A 14,546-nucleotide genomic window follows, 5' to 3' on the forward strand; every position below is an offset into this window, starting at 1 on the left:
CCGACTGGGCTTGAATCGGTCAGGAGGCTGAGAAATCCGACCTGTTTGCGGTAGTAGTGCTTAAGAGCGGAAGACAGACAAATCGAGCGGTTGCAGCACATGAGAGGTATGGGAGGTAAGAAAAGAAGGTGAATCTGATGCTGGTAGCATAGATACATGAAGTCAACCGTCTCGTGACTTCCGTGGCCGTCCAATACTAGCAGTCTTCGCTCCGAAGGGTCGGGTGGCTGGGTTCTTGGAATGAACACCTTTCGAGCCACTCCACCGCAGTTTGGTCCGAAGTCCAGCCGTTCTTTGTCGCAGTGAATTGCCAGTCACTAAAAGTACTGAGATCTTCTGGGAACCACTGTTGCTGGACCGATTTGCCCTTGAAAATGACGAGTGGAGGGAGGAAGGTGCCGGCAGCGGACACGCACTCGATGAACGACGTCCAGACCCGAGAACCAGGCGTCTTCTTTTGTACAGATCGTTTTTCAGCACTGCCAACGACCAGGCCATTCTCCCAAGTCCTTCCATGATGCCTGCTTCATCCATGTTGTACCTGTTCTCCGGCTTAATAGCCAGAATCTCGGAAGGAAGAAATTGTTGAACCAAGGCCGAATTACCTCGGTAGAAGCGCCGTTGACACGCGCAGAGTCTCTGTGATGGCACTTCTGGGTCCGAACTGCAGGATTTCGTCTTAAAAATGCTTGCATCCAGTGTTTTCCGAGCGGTGTGTGGTCTCCTTTGACGGCGAGCATGCGCTGCGCGAACTGCCTGATCTGCGAGTGAGTGGGAGGAAGGCCCAAGGCGTCCTGAATGAGAATCCATTCGGTAAGTTGCTTTTCCTGTGTCTGAGAAAGCCTCTGAAGAGCAGAAAATGCATCCTTTCTGCATTCGTGACCATGCATGCGATTGTAAAGAGTTGCCCTCGGACGCCCCAATCGCGAGCAGCCTTCTTGGCGGATCCGCCATTGGCGATTGCCTCAAGGGCGCTGTGAATGTCAGACTCTGTATATTTCATCAGTAGTGGCTTGAAGACACATGCGTCAATTTTTTAGCAGATTGGATGCGTTTCCGCGGTGAAATTTGCTGTTGAAGTTGACGCAGCCGTTTAGGTTGGGCACCCATCTTGGGTGCCCAAAACAGGGGGGTGCCCATTTCTAAGTCCCTGCACATAGAAATGGGCACCCCCCTGTTTTGGGCACCCCAAAAAAATCACGACCATTTTCAACACCATTAATTCAATCCCTTCTCACTGCCCACCACCGTGCACTACGATACAATCGTCACCTATTTCTGAAACCTCAGCTTCGGTTTCATCAGATTCTTCATTCTCAGCTGCGTTCACCTCCTCCTGCGCCCGTCGTATTGCCTCAATATTGGCGAACCTCGAATTCGGGCTCGTGACCACCCTCTTCCTTTTTCGGCTTGACGGCCGCCAATTGTGTTTCCAGTGCCTGAATCTGCAATTGAGCTTTTGCTAAAAGGCCATCCTTCTCGTCAAACCCTTTGTGATCTTCCTGAACAGCAATCTCTTCGTGGGCACGTCGTCGTCTAGCTGGTTGAATTGAACTACCTGAACCTTCAGATCTTGCGAGCGCCTCGGGTCGACCACGCAATCTGGGATGTGTCTGATTGCCAGTCACTGGTGGGTAAGTGGCTATTGAATGCATTGGCCACATTTTTCGCGTTCTTTTGCGTCTGTTGCTGTTCTCCAGCAGAAGAGGGTCAAAAGTGGCTTCGCCATCGACACCGGCCACAAACCCGTCGCTTTCCAGCCACCCTTGATGTTTGACACAGTGAGCGCTTGCTCGCGTGCTTTCTGGTAGCAGGAAAGAAAGTTTTGCTTGCCGACTGGGCTTGAATCGGTCAGGAGGCTGAGAAATCCGACCTGTTTGCGGTAGTAGTGCTTAAGAGCGGAGAAGACAGACAAATCGAGCGGTTGCAGCACATGAGAGGTATGGGGAGGTAAGAAAGAAGGTGAATCTGATGCTGGTAGCATAGATACATGAAGTCAACCGTCTCGTGACTTCCGTGGCCGTCCAATACTAGCAGTCTTCGCTCCGAAGGGTCGGGTGGCTGGGTTCTTGGAATGAACACCTTTCGAGCCACTCCACCGCAGTTTGGTCCGAAGTCCAGCCGTTCTTTGTCGCAGTGAATTGCCAGTCACTAAAAGTACTGAGATCTTCTGGGAACCACTGTTGCTGGACCGATTTGCCCTTGAAAATGACGGGTGGAGGGAGGAAGGTGCCGGCAGCGGACACGCACTCGATGAACGACGTCCAGACCCGAGAACCAGGCGTCTTCTTTTGTACAGATCGTTTTTCAGCACTGCCAACGACCAGGCCATTCTCCCCAAGTCCTTCCATGATGCCTGCTTCATCCATGTTGTACCTGTTCTCCGGCTTAATAGCCAGAATCTCGGGAAGGAAGAAATTGTTGAACCAAGGCCGAATTACCTCGGTAGAAGCGCCGTTGACACGCGCAGAGTCTCTGTGATGGCACTTCTGGGTCCGAACTGCAGGATTTCGTCTTAAAAATGCTTGCATCCAGTGTTTTCCGAGCGGTGTGTGGTCTCCTTTGACGGCGAGCATGCGCTGCGCGAACTGCCTGATCTGCGAGTGAGTGGGAGGAAGGCCCAAGGCGTCCTGAATGAGAATCCATTCGGTAAGTTGCTTTTCCTGTGTCTGAGAAAGCCTCTGAAGAGCAGAAAATGCATCCTTTCTGCATTCGTGACCATGCATGCGATTGTAAAGAGTTGCCCTCGACGCCCCAATCGCGAGCAGCCTTCTTGGCGGATCCGCCATTGGCGATTGCCTCAAGGGCGCTGTGAATGTCAGACTCTGTATATTTCATCAGTAGTGGCTTGAAGACACATGCGTCAATTTTTTAGCAGATTGGATGCGTTTCCGCGGTGAAATTTGCTGTTGAAGTTGACGCAGCCGTTTAGGTTGGGCACCCATCTTGGGTGCCCAAAACAGGGGGGTGCCCATTTCTATGTGCAGGGACTTATGTGCAGGGACTTACCTACTTGCTTCCGAACACAAAGGAAACAGCCCCTCCACAATGGTATCTCGACAGCTGTGCTTCCCTCCATATCACCCCAAGGGAAGACCAATTTATCTCAAAGTTGTCCCCTACAAAGACAAGTGTTGAGATTGCAGACGGCTCGAGGTTCGTTCAAGAGGGAAAGGAGATGTGAGGATCTTTTACGTCTCACAGAAAGGAAGAGCAAGGTCGACAATAGTACGTGGTGCACTACATCCCGGAGGCGACGAGCAGCCTGCTATCAGTCGGTGAACTGGAAGACAGGGGCATGTATTGTCGTGGACTCTCCGGGAAGACAGTCACGGTGACAAGAAATCAGGAGGAGGTGCTGTTTGGCCACAGACATAAAAGGTGTGGCGCTTGAGCCAGACAAGAGGGCACCGAGCCCATACAATCCAAGAAAAGGATGGCGATAACGGGGTAGCGCTGAAGTCAATCCTGAAGATGCCTGAAAGACTACTACATGCTAGGCTGGGACACCCTGGAAAGCATATGGAGGGCAAACTGAACGCCGTAATGGATGATCTCGGAGACAACTCATTCTGCCCGTCATTCTGCTCAAGCTGCACCGAGGCCAAAATGACAAGAAAGGTCTCAAGGGAGCCAATGTCTGCGGTGACAGAAAAGCTAGAGAGAGTCCATATAGATCTTTGGGGGCCAGTTGAGCTATCACTTCAAGGAATGAAGTACATGCTGACAATCACCGATCAGGCTACCGGGCGAGTTTGGGTTTATTTCTCTAGAGACAAAACGAGAATTACCGACAAGATCAAAGCCTGGGTAGTTGTTGCAGAGGCAGAGTGTCGCGAGTACGGAAAAGGCGAAAAGGTCAAGGCGATGCGCTTTGATCGCGGAAAGGAGTTTCTAAACGAGGCAATGAGGGTATTTTGCACGGGGAGAGCTATTCGGATCGAACCAACAGTGGGCTACCACCCGGAGGGGAATAGTATCTCTGAGAGGAGCATGAGAACCATATCAGAGAGGGGGTCTGCTATGCGTCACGAAATGGATCTCCCTGCAGCATACTGGGAGTTTTCGAACGCAACAGCGGCCTATCTGAGAAATAGGGGAGCAGACTTGCAAATAGATAAATCATAATCAAATCAAATCAAATCAAATCAAATTTATCCAAATCAAATCAAATCAAATTGCCCCTGCGCTGAATCAAATCAAATCAAATCGCAACACCCAAATTTATTTGGATATCTGATTATTTGGATACGCCCCACAATGGCGACCTGGGCCAATAGTTTTGGGGAGCCAGCCCTGCCTGGCCTAGAGTGGTCGCTAATTACGGGCAGTTGCTTTTCCAGGCCGTGTCACCAAGCTTTCTTTGTGTTTTACCTGACACGTTTGATCGTGAAATATATCTTTGGGTGCGTCTGCCATATTAGGGGAGATATTTGTAGCCGATGGCCAAAATGGGACAGCTCTGCACTTGACTGCTGCAATGGCGCATATGGGAGGGTACCGAACCCTCGCGGTCGAGCAAGATACGATACCCGAGGCCCACAGCTGCAAGGAAGACAACGGACCTAGATGACTTCATGACCTCAATTAGGAAACTTGGCGCCCAACCTGCGCCCTCACCGTCCTCCATGCGTGACGAGTACGCAGAAGGAGGCCACACCATCCCCACTTGGCTACAATGATGGAGACGACATCCAAATTAGCCGACGCCACGAATTGACGGAAGATTCGCCAGTCTATTCAGCAGACGACGGTATTTCCTTCCCTGGGGACTATGGAGAAGACTTGGGACGAGAATGAATGGATTGAGAGCTAAAGCTCAGGGAGCTTTGGAGGAGGCATACAAATCTACCACTCTGCCCTGTTCTTCGACCAGCTTCCGCACAAGATCCAGTGCAAGACGACCAAATGGGTCCAAAATGTGGATGAAAGAAAAAGTCGATTTTCAACATGGATGACGACGTACGAACTGTATTGCCGCGAGCCTGTGGTGGGTGGATCCGTTGAAATGGTGGTTGAGAGTCAGCGCAGCGGCGACGGTTCCTAACTTATCTTTGATGGCCATTGACCTTCTTCGATTGCGCTGTCTACTGAGACAGAGCGGCTCTTCTCCAAAGCCAAACTTTCGGTAACCGACCAGCGAGGATCTATGAACATAAGCACTACTACCGCAAACAGGTCGGATTTCTCAGCCTCCTGACCGATTCAAGCCCAGTCGGCAAGCAAAACTTTCTTTCCTGCTACCAGAAAGCACGCGAGCAAGCGCTCACTGTGTCAAACATCAAGGGTGGCTGGAAAGCGACGGGTTTGTGGCCGGTGTCGATGGCGAAGCCACTTTGAGCCCTCTTCTGCTGGAGAACAGCAACAGACGCAAAGGAACGCGAAAAATGTGGCCAATGCATTCAATAGCCACTTACCCACCAGTGACTGGCAATCAGACACATCCCAGATTGCGTGGTCGACCCCGAGGCGCTCGCAAGATCTGAAGGTTCAGGTAGTTCAATTCAACCAGCTAGACGACGACGTGCCCACGAAGAGATTGCTGTTCAGGAAGATCACAAAGGGTTTGACGAGAAGGATGGCCTTTAGCAAAAGCTCAATTGCAGATTCAGGCACTGGAAACACAATTGGCGGCCGTCAAGCCGAAAAAAAGGAAGAGGGTGGTCACGAGCCCGAATTCGAGGTTCGCCAATATTGAGGCAATACGACGGGCGCAGGAGGAGGTGAACGCAGCTGAGAATGAAGAATCTGATGAAACCGAAGCTGAGGTTTCAGAAATAGGTGACGATTGTATCGTAGTGCACGGTGGTGGGCAGTGAGAAGGGATTGAATTAATGGTGTTGAAAATGGTCGTGAATTTTTTGGGGTGCCCAAAACAGGGGGGTGCCCATTTCTATGTGCAGGGACTTATTGATCCTCGGGGGCACCTACGACTACGTGGCCGCTTATGGGTGCCAGGCGCACCGATCACGACAGAAGCAGCAGCCAAGGCAGCACCGCTAGAGCAGGAGTCGCTAAACGAATTACGGGGCTCCTTAATCCAGAAGGTTCATGACTCCCATGTAGTAGGCCACCCGGGACGGGAAGGGACGATAGAAGCCGTATCCAGGGACTTCTACTGGCCGCTAATGCAACAGCATATCCGACGTTTCTTGCGTAACTGCGATGTCTGCGGCCGTACGAAGATATGGCGCGAGCATAAAGGGGTCTACTTAGACCGCTACCCGTACCGGACCGCTTCTTCCGCCAGATACAGATGGACTTTATTACGGACCTCCCCCTTGCGAACGGTAACCGCTGCCTCTGGGTTATCAAGGACCGGCTAAGTAAGGAAGTTATACTCGAACCGATGCCAACGATGGAAGCGGAAGCATGTGCAGAGCGCTTTCTATGGTGCTTCGCCCGCTACCACTGGTGGCCCGACGCTATAACGAGCGATAGGGGCTCGAATTGGGTAGGCCGCTTTTGGAGGCACATGTGCAAGTTACTGGGGATCGACCAGCAGCTAAGCACGGCGTACCACCCCCAAACCGACGGAGGCCCTGAGAGGATGAACCAAGAAGTACAGGCATACCTCCGCGCCGTGATTAACCAGAACCAGAACGACTGGGATAAGTGGGTTCCCGCGGCTCAGATGGCGTTAAACGGTCGGGTCAATACCTCTATAGGGATGTCCCCATTCTTCGCTATACACGGCTATGAGCCGAAGTCACCAGTTCCCTCGTTACGGAAGCATATGCGGAAGAGTATCCTCAGCATTCGCCAGAAACCAGGGCAAAGAAATTTGTTACCAAACTACAACAGATTACGGACCTCTGCCAAGCATCAATGGCGACAGCTACGCAGCAACAAGAACGCTTCGCTAACAGACGACGGAACGCGGCAGAACGCTTCGAAGTAGGCGATAAGGTTTGGCTTGACTTACGGAACTACGCGTCAGAGCGACCTAAGAAGAAGTTCGACTGGCTGCACGCTAAGTATACGATAAGCAAGGTACTCGACCCGTACACGGTTGAACTAGCAGACCTCCCGAGGGCTGCTATAATAGGTTCCACGTCGACCAACTCCGGAGAGCGGGGACGGACCCAATGCCTGGTCAGCAACGCACAGACGCTCAACCCCATCTATCCAAGTAGACGGGGAGGCTCACCAAGTAGTAGAGGAAATACTATGCGCTAGGTGGAAGAGAACCGGCCGCGGCCGTAGGCGGGAAGTCCTTGTACGCTGGCAAGGTTGGCAAGACCCGACCTGGACCTCTTTAGACAATATGCAACAGACAGCGGCCTTGGATAAGTACGAACAGAGATACGGCCCGGCTCTCGAAAACGATGGACCATACCAGCACCGACGAGTGGCAACGGAAGCACAGCCGGCCCAAATCCAGGGGCAAGTCGAAGGAATACAACCACAGCTGCAGATACAGGGCAAGAGAATACGCGGACCACTACGGGCTAGGACTAATGGCGACGCCCCGTCGATAGTAACGGCACCAGACCCTATAGACGACGGCCCTACGATCGTTGTAGAGGGACCAGGAACAGGAAAAAGGGCACCAGCGCCAGAGAGGAGTAGGGGCTAATGTGGCTACGCCCCGATGTGTAGATCTGGCATGGCCAGACTAGTCACGTGCGAGCGCCACGGACACGACTCCTAAAGGAGCGATGTAGACACGTCTCCCTTTACACTCTTTGTAGCTCAATTTACATCAATTACGCCCAGCACCTGTGCCAACAGTGCTGACCCCGTAACACAAACCACTGCAAAAAGACCTTAAAAGCGATGGCTGGAGAAGAGGATCAATGGATCCAGTAGGTTACGTTTGCCTTGAGGAACGAAAGGCCTCTTCTTATCGCGTTTGCCTTGAGGAACGAAAGGCCTCTTCTTATCGCGCGACCACCCAACCCAATTTTTTCCCCCCCAAACTCCCGTCCTCTGATTGGTCGGGTTCCTCCCTTTTGATTGGTCGGAAAGGAAATTATCATGGTTTGAAAGCTTCCCCGCAACCTCGACTGCTTACCGCTCCTTCCTCCGGCCTCCTTTTTTTCTGATGGAACGGCCCTGTTTCGTCCGCCCTCTCGGCCGCCTATCACTCCTAGCCGGGCCCTTTGCCTTTCTTTTGGGGTGTCTTGAAGAAGACGTATAGAACTTGCCCCGCCGAGGTTTTGTGAGAACGGTGGTTCTGCGGCTCGGGCCTAATGAGGAAATAGTTGGGCGTTCTATCTATTTATCCCCAGTCTCGTCTTGTCCTCCCGCGGCCCCGGAGGTCATCGCCGAGCCAGCGTAGCGCCTCCCCGACGGTCCTCTCACTGAGCCTCTCTAGCCGTGCCTGCGCCGCCGTCATCTCCTCGGGCACCCTGTTCCCTACCAGGTCCCTCTCCCGCACCTCCGACACGAGCATGATGCCGTCGAGCGTCGGGCACCGCGATAGCTGCACGTATAGGCTATACGGGTCGCACGGCGACGGTACCGCGCGCCCGTCGACGGTCGTCGTCCTCGCCCCCCGGAGCTCCAGCGCCACGCGCTCCAGCGTCCCGCCCTGCACCTTGTAGTCGGTGCAGGCGAAGGCCGCGGCGCACGGCAGGCCCTCCGGCTAACGTCGTTCCGCTGCCACGGCCGCTTCCGCTGGGCCTGGATCTTGACGCTGATGGGCGTCAGCAGGATCGTCCCGGACGGCATCCCCACGAAGTGGAAATCCTGGTCGTCTCCGAGGCCAGCACCATGCCGACCGGCGGCCCGAAGTGCATTGTCAGCTCCGCCGAGACCCGGTGGCCGGGGAAGGCCCGGTCGGGTATGACGTCGACCGCCGTGTACCCGGCCCCGTTCACTAGCTTCAGCCCCTGGTGCGTGTTCTGGTTCACGACGACCGGCATGCCGGGCACGAAGAGGAAGACGGCCGGCACCGGAGTCGCGCTGTCGTCGCCCTGGCCTAGCATCAGCACCGCCTCCTCCTCCGTCGGCGTGCCGTCCCTCCACTTATGCTCGGAGACGAAGATGCGCGCCGCCGTCCGTTGCCGGGCCCGGAACGCGAGGGCCGCCTCTAGGTTGAGGTTCCAGCGATTCCTGTTAAGCGGCGTCACCACCGTCACCCCAGTCTCCCACGGTATCCGCCTGCCCGCCCGGTAGCACCTCGAGTTGAGGAGGTCTAGGTCCGACCGGTCCTGCTCCCCCCGCCGGATCCGCCCGAGCAGCCGCCGTAGCTCCGGGTCGCCGGCGGCGCGCATCTGCTCGTCGAGCATGACGACCGTCGTAAACTTCCTCCATAGCGCGTGCGCCTTATCGTGCTGCCGCCGCCGCTCGGCCGCGAACGCGCCGTCCGCGTCCCACGGCACCGCCGCGCTCGGCAGCAGGATCGACCGCTCCTGCACCGGCCGGAACTGATGGAAGTCGCCGCAGAGGATGACTACCGGGATGCCGCCGAAGTCCCGCGGCGAGCCCCGCAGCCGGCAGAGCTGCTCGTTCGCCGCGTGCAGCGTGCGCGCCCCGAGCATGCTGACCTCGTCGATCACCAGCACCTCCTTCTCCTGCCAGTCCATCCGCGACCGGCCGTCGACGAAGCGTTCGCCCTGTCCCGGCAGCCGCACCCCGTCTACCTCCCTCGCCGACCCCGCCTGGCCGCCCTGGCCGACCAAGAGGCCGCAGGCCGAGTGCAGGTGATGCCGTTGATCCGCGCCGCCGCCGTCCCCGATGTCGCCGTGATTAGTAGCTGGCTCGATAGGTCCTCTGGGCGAACAGCTCGACGAGCGCCTCAATGACGCGCGACTTGCCGGTACCGCCCTCGCCGCCGACGAATAGACAGAGCTGGCCGGCGTCGCCGCTGTCGCCGGCGTCGCCGCCCTGCCGGGCCTGATCGAGCTGGCGGCATATGATGAGGAGGGCGATCGACTGCTTCTCGTTAAGCGTTAGCCGGCCCGCTAGCTCCCTGCCGGCGGCGACAAACGAGCTCGACGGGCCGAGCCGCACACGCATCCCCGCGTCGGCGTCCGCTGCCGTCACCTCGACGTCGTCCTCGCCGAAGCCGCCCATCACCCCGCGTAGCGCCGCACCTCGGTCGGCCCCGGGCGCCGACGCCGCCGCGCCGCCCTGGATTCCTTGGATCGCCCGCTCCCGCTCCCGCGCGGCGCTCCTCTGCTGCGACTTGATGGCTCTTACCTGCTCTTGCCGCGGCAGCGCCGCCCCGGAGAGGGTCGACCCCGCGAGGATTACCCGCCTCGGCCCCGCCTCGCCCGCCACCACCGTCGCATCGAGCTCGGCCGCCGACGAGAGCGCCGACTGCTGAAACCGGCAGAGCTGCTGCGTCATCGCCAGCAGCTCCGCCGACCGCGCCGTTACCTGGCCCGCGCCGGCGGCGTTCCGGACAACGTCGATGAGCCGCGCCGCGTCGCCTGCGCCGCCGGCGCGGTACACCTGCCCGCCCCCCTCGGCCGCCTCCTCCGCGCCCTCGTTGGCGCGTGCCGCCGCCGCCGGCTCGCCCTCCTCGGTCGTAGCGGCCCATTGCCTGGCGTCGCGCTTGGCGTCCTCCGCCGACCGCCGGAGCAGCTGTACGTTGTCCGCGAGCCGCGCGATCCTCGGCGCCAGCGCCGCCCGCCCCGCGCCCAGATGTCGTTGATGTCGCCCGTCTCCTCGCAGACGAATGCCTCCCACGGCACGAACAGCGCTAGATGCTGCACCGCCGCCCTTTGCACCGTTAGCCGGGCCACGGGCCGCGTCGCCGTCCGACGGTACGCCCTCGGCTTTGCTATACGTACCTCCGATGACATGACTCCTCGTCTTCCTCGCCGAACTCCTTACTGAGGTACCCGTCAGGCGTACGCTCGCCCCTTACCCGGCCGTCTGAGCACTTGCGCCCAGTCCTTCCCGGAGCCCAGCTCTCGTTAAAGGGTATCTCGCCCCAGGCCGCGCAGCCCTCGGCGCCTCCGCCATTCCGTTTCAGCCTTACGAGCGACGCGTAGTCGTAGAGACAGAGGCCCTGTAGGAGCCCGCCTCTATGCCGGTAGGCCTCGATGAAGGAGATCCTCGGCCCCGCCTCCTCGACGACGACCGTCTCGTCCGGCGCGTCGCTCGCCGTCGCCTCTACCCCGCTCGCCAGTCGGAGGTGCCGCCACTGGCGGAAGACGGCCCAGTAGAGCTGGTTCGTGTTCACGTACGCCCACGCCGCGCCGCTGCAAAACTCCGCGGGATACCCCAGGAGGTCGGCGATCACCTCGACCTGGGATAGCGGGCGCTCCGTGAAGATTCGGTTCGCCGCCTTTAGTAGGAACACCTCGTCTTGTTCCCCTTATAGGGTCCGCCGCGGCCTCCTCTCCGGCTCCGTTCCCCGCTATCGTTGCGGTCGGCGCTGGGGATACTGCTCTCGCTGTCGGCTCTAAGGTCGGGAGTAACTCGGCCGCGGCGGCCACCCGCTTCCACGTAGGGTCCTCTACCTTAGTCGCATAGTTGGTGATGTAGTAGATCAGGGCCATGGTCTTGCGCTGCGTCGCGATGAACGAGATGTCGTGGTTGTGCCGCAGCCCTACCGCCATCGCCTTGTTCCACCGGTTCACCATGCTATGTGTCCGCCGGATCTCCAGCACGCCGTCCGCCGTGAGCGCCGTCCTCTCTACTAGCCTCCAGGGCGCCTTAAAACGGCAGAGGTCGCCCACGACCGGCCCCGCGAGCGAGTACTTGACGCAGGTCGCGCTATGCGTGTGGACCTGCGTCGCGCCGGCGCAGAAGTTGGCCTCCTCGTCGAACGCGTCCGTTAAGCGCTCGACGTCGTCAAGCCACGACGACATGTGCGCCGTGATCGACCGCTCCGCCTGCACAGCGTGGTGCCCTTCTGCGTCTAGCTCCTACGGCCTAGGGTTAGTTTCGGCCCCTTTAGTCTGCGTTCGACGGAGCCGGGAGGCTACGCCTCTAGACGTCGTCCGCCTTACCTCGGAGAAGACGCTGTCTACGTAGCGGATTATTCGCTCCCGGTACGCTGCCTGCTCCTCGCCGCCGGCGCCGGCCAGCGCCTCGCCGAGGCGCGCATTGCCCTTTAGCCAGAGAAGCCCGTGGAGGTGGAGAGCACCTCGTTCGTTCGTCTCTACCGCCCCGTAGTACGCCCCGACGTGCCCGAACACCGACTCGTCCCCGACGTCGACGTAATGCTCGAAGAAGAGCTTTATCTCCCGGTGAAAGAAGACGGCCGCGCTCATCGGGTCCGCTATCGCCAGCCGCACCCGCTTATACGCAGTCCCTAGCTCTCTTAGGAAGGCCTCGGCCGCTTCGGGGTCGCGGGCGCGGTACGCCGCCAGCCGTAGCTTTACCGGGTTCGTAATATCGTTCGGGTTTAGCGTGAACCAAATGGCCGGCACCCCGTATCTGACGATGAGAGATAGTATCTTCTTCCGCATACTTAGGCGGCTCTCCCTCGACATCGGCTGCCGGTGGCCAAACACCGATAGGGACCGGAGGAGCTCCTTTACCCCGTCGTCGCCGGTCTTGCCCGTGGCCTCGAGCTCGACCTCGCCGCCTCGAGCCTCTGCGTCGTTAACGACTTTAGTAGACCCTCGACCTTTGCGAAGTTCTTCCTCGTTACGCCTAGCATACTGGCCTGGCGGTTCCTAGACCGCACCCCATATTAAACACTAGGAAGGCGAAGATGGGATGCGTCGCGAACCGGCCGCCGTGGCGCCGTAGCACGACGTCGGCCCATGCTTGGAGGTTCATGTTCCGGGTCGACGTGAGGCCCTCCGCGACCCGCTCCGCCTCGGCAGCCCGGCCCCGCCACCCGGTAGTCTCGCTTCCACGGGTAGCGGCCTCGTCGGCGAGCCTCGGCCCCACGCCAAAGGGAAATAGCGTCGGGAAGGTCTTGGCGAAGAAGGAGGCGTCCGCCGAGTCGGCGAACTCGTTGCCGCGCCGTACCTGGATATAGGGCTCGTACTTGTCGCCATCGCCGCCGCGCGCCGCCCCTCCGGCCGCCGTCCCCACCCACGTCCTCGGGCCTGCGCGGGCGCGCGCTCCGTCGGCCCGACGGCGTCGCGGGCGAAGCGAATCTTCTCGGCGTCCGCCACCCTGGCGGCCCGTCGAGCGGGAACATGCCGGACGACGTCACCTCGTTGATTACTTCCCCGCCCTCTTCGGGCCTAGCGCCGTCCTCTTCGTCGTCGCACGTGGGCCTGACGTCGCGACTCTCCGCGGGATCCCGCCCCTGGCTTAACATGACGAGGATCTCCTCGATCTCGACCGCGCCCTCGTCGTCCATGGCCCGCTCCGTCGGCGGCACCACCTGCGCGGTCCGCGTCCTCTCCCGCGCTGACGGCTCGTTTCGCTCCAGGCGCTCGCATACCACCGACGGCACCCCGTGCGGCGGCGCCCCCCAGCTCTCCATCTCCGCCACGTCGATCTCGACCTCGCCGTAGAGCGGGTTGTTCTCCTTAAGCCAGACGAGCGCCCTCTCGACCGCCCGCCGCCTTACCGACAGGAGGCCCGACAGGTCGCGTGGCCCCGGCTTCTCGGCCCCCTGCCACGAGACATGGATCTCGTCCATAACCGGACTAGCGGGTGCGGGAGCACCTTGGTCACCAGCCCTGCACGTCATTCGGGAATACCGTGATATGGCCCTTGACGTGCCTCGGATACCTCACGCTCTGCCTCTGCCCGCCGGGGATGCTATACCTCGTCACGAAGCCGTAGCACGAGTTGAGCGAGATCAGCTTCTCCTCGACCGGCGTGAGGCCCTTGAGCTCGTCGGGGTACGCGTGCTCGCAGCCGAGCCGGCCGTGGAGGTGCATGCCAGGCGAAGCCCTCTCACGCCCGAGGCACCGCGCGCACTCTGCGCATACCGGCACCGCCCGGCCCTCGGGGAAGCAGCTTCGGCACGCGAATAGAGACCGGCCGCCCTCCGTGACGGGGCTCCGCCATGGCCACCTCTCCCACGCCATTTCCCTTAGCTCCTCTCTTGACCGCTTCCGGTAACATACCTTGCAGGTCAAGACCGGTAGCGTGCCGGCGTCGTGGAACGCCCGGTAGAACCTCTGCACCGTTCGCACCTGCCTCGCGCGCGGCACCGGCATGCACCACGTCTGCTCGTCTGCGAGCCTCTCGCCCGCCGCGAACTCCTCCTCGAGGTGCTGCAGTACGCTGGCTAGGTCCTCGGCCTGCAGCTCCCTCCGTCTTGGGGTTTTCTGGCCCACCCGGACCCGGGAGCATTTCCCTAAGGCCTGCCCGCCGGGGGTGCGGCCCTTCCTCTTCCGCTCTCCCCCGGGCTGCCGATTCATTGTCCTGCCTGCGCCCCGTTAGCCGTCTTCATGCGCCTTGGCCTCGCTCTGCGACCGTACCGGCTTGTTGGCTGTCCGTGCTTCCGACGCTCGGTCCCGCCTCGGTGGGGGGCGCCGCGTGGACTCCGCCCTCAGAACCGGCCGAGCCCGTATGTGCCGCGGCGCCTGCTGGCCTCTGGGCGGGCCGCCCTCGCTCGGCGGCGGTGTGAGACCGGCTGCGATCGGTGTCGGCCGGGGCTGGATACGCCGCAACGCCTGCTGCCTTGCGTCGGCTTGGAGTCTCTGCTGCCTCGGTGGTCTTCCCCG

At 59.4% G+C, this 14,546-nt stretch overlaps 2 protein-coding genes across 2 annotated transcripts; one reads left to right on the forward strand and one right to left on the reverse strand.

Annotated features, from left to right (window-relative positions):
• Positions 1-6,358: 6,358 nt before the first annotated feature.
• Positions 6,359-7,579, forward strand: HRG_08632 (integrase core domain-containing protein; the record flags this gene model as incomplete). The annotated part of the gene is made up of 3 exons (XM_044867103.1): positions 6,359-6,647; positions 6,704-7,132; positions 7,242-7,579. The coding sequence occupies 3 exons, from the start codon at positions 6,359-6,361 to the stop codon at positions 7,577-7,579; spliced, it is 1,056 nt and encodes a 351-aa protein (XP_044717990.1).
• Positions 7,580-8,224: 645 nt separating this feature from the next.
• HRG_08633 (PIF1-like helicase domain-containing protein) lies at positions 8,225-14,240 on the reverse strand (the record flags this gene model as incomplete). The annotated part of the gene is made up of 10 exons (XM_044867104.1): positions 8,225-8,590; positions 8,727-9,703; positions 9,771-10,564; positions 10,651-10,674; positions 10,746-11,206; positions 11,421-11,828; positions 11,913-12,561; positions 12,641-13,035; positions 13,088-13,517; positions 13,603-14,240. 10 exons carry the CDS (start codon positions 14,238-14,240, stop codon positions 8,225-8,227), a joined length of 5,142 nt encoding a protein of 1,713 aa, XP_044717991.1.
• Positions 14,241-14,546: the final 306 nt, after the last annotated feature.

The sequence above is a fragment of the Hirsutella rhossiliensis genome (genome assembly GCF_020360975.1).
Source record: "Hirsutella rhossiliensis strain HR02 chromosome Unknown scaffold00010, whole genome shotgun sequence".
Classification (NCBI taxonomy): domain Eukaryota; kingdom Fungi; phylum Ascomycota; class Sordariomycetes; order Hypocreales; family Ophiocordycipitaceae; genus Hirsutella; species Hirsutella rhossiliensis.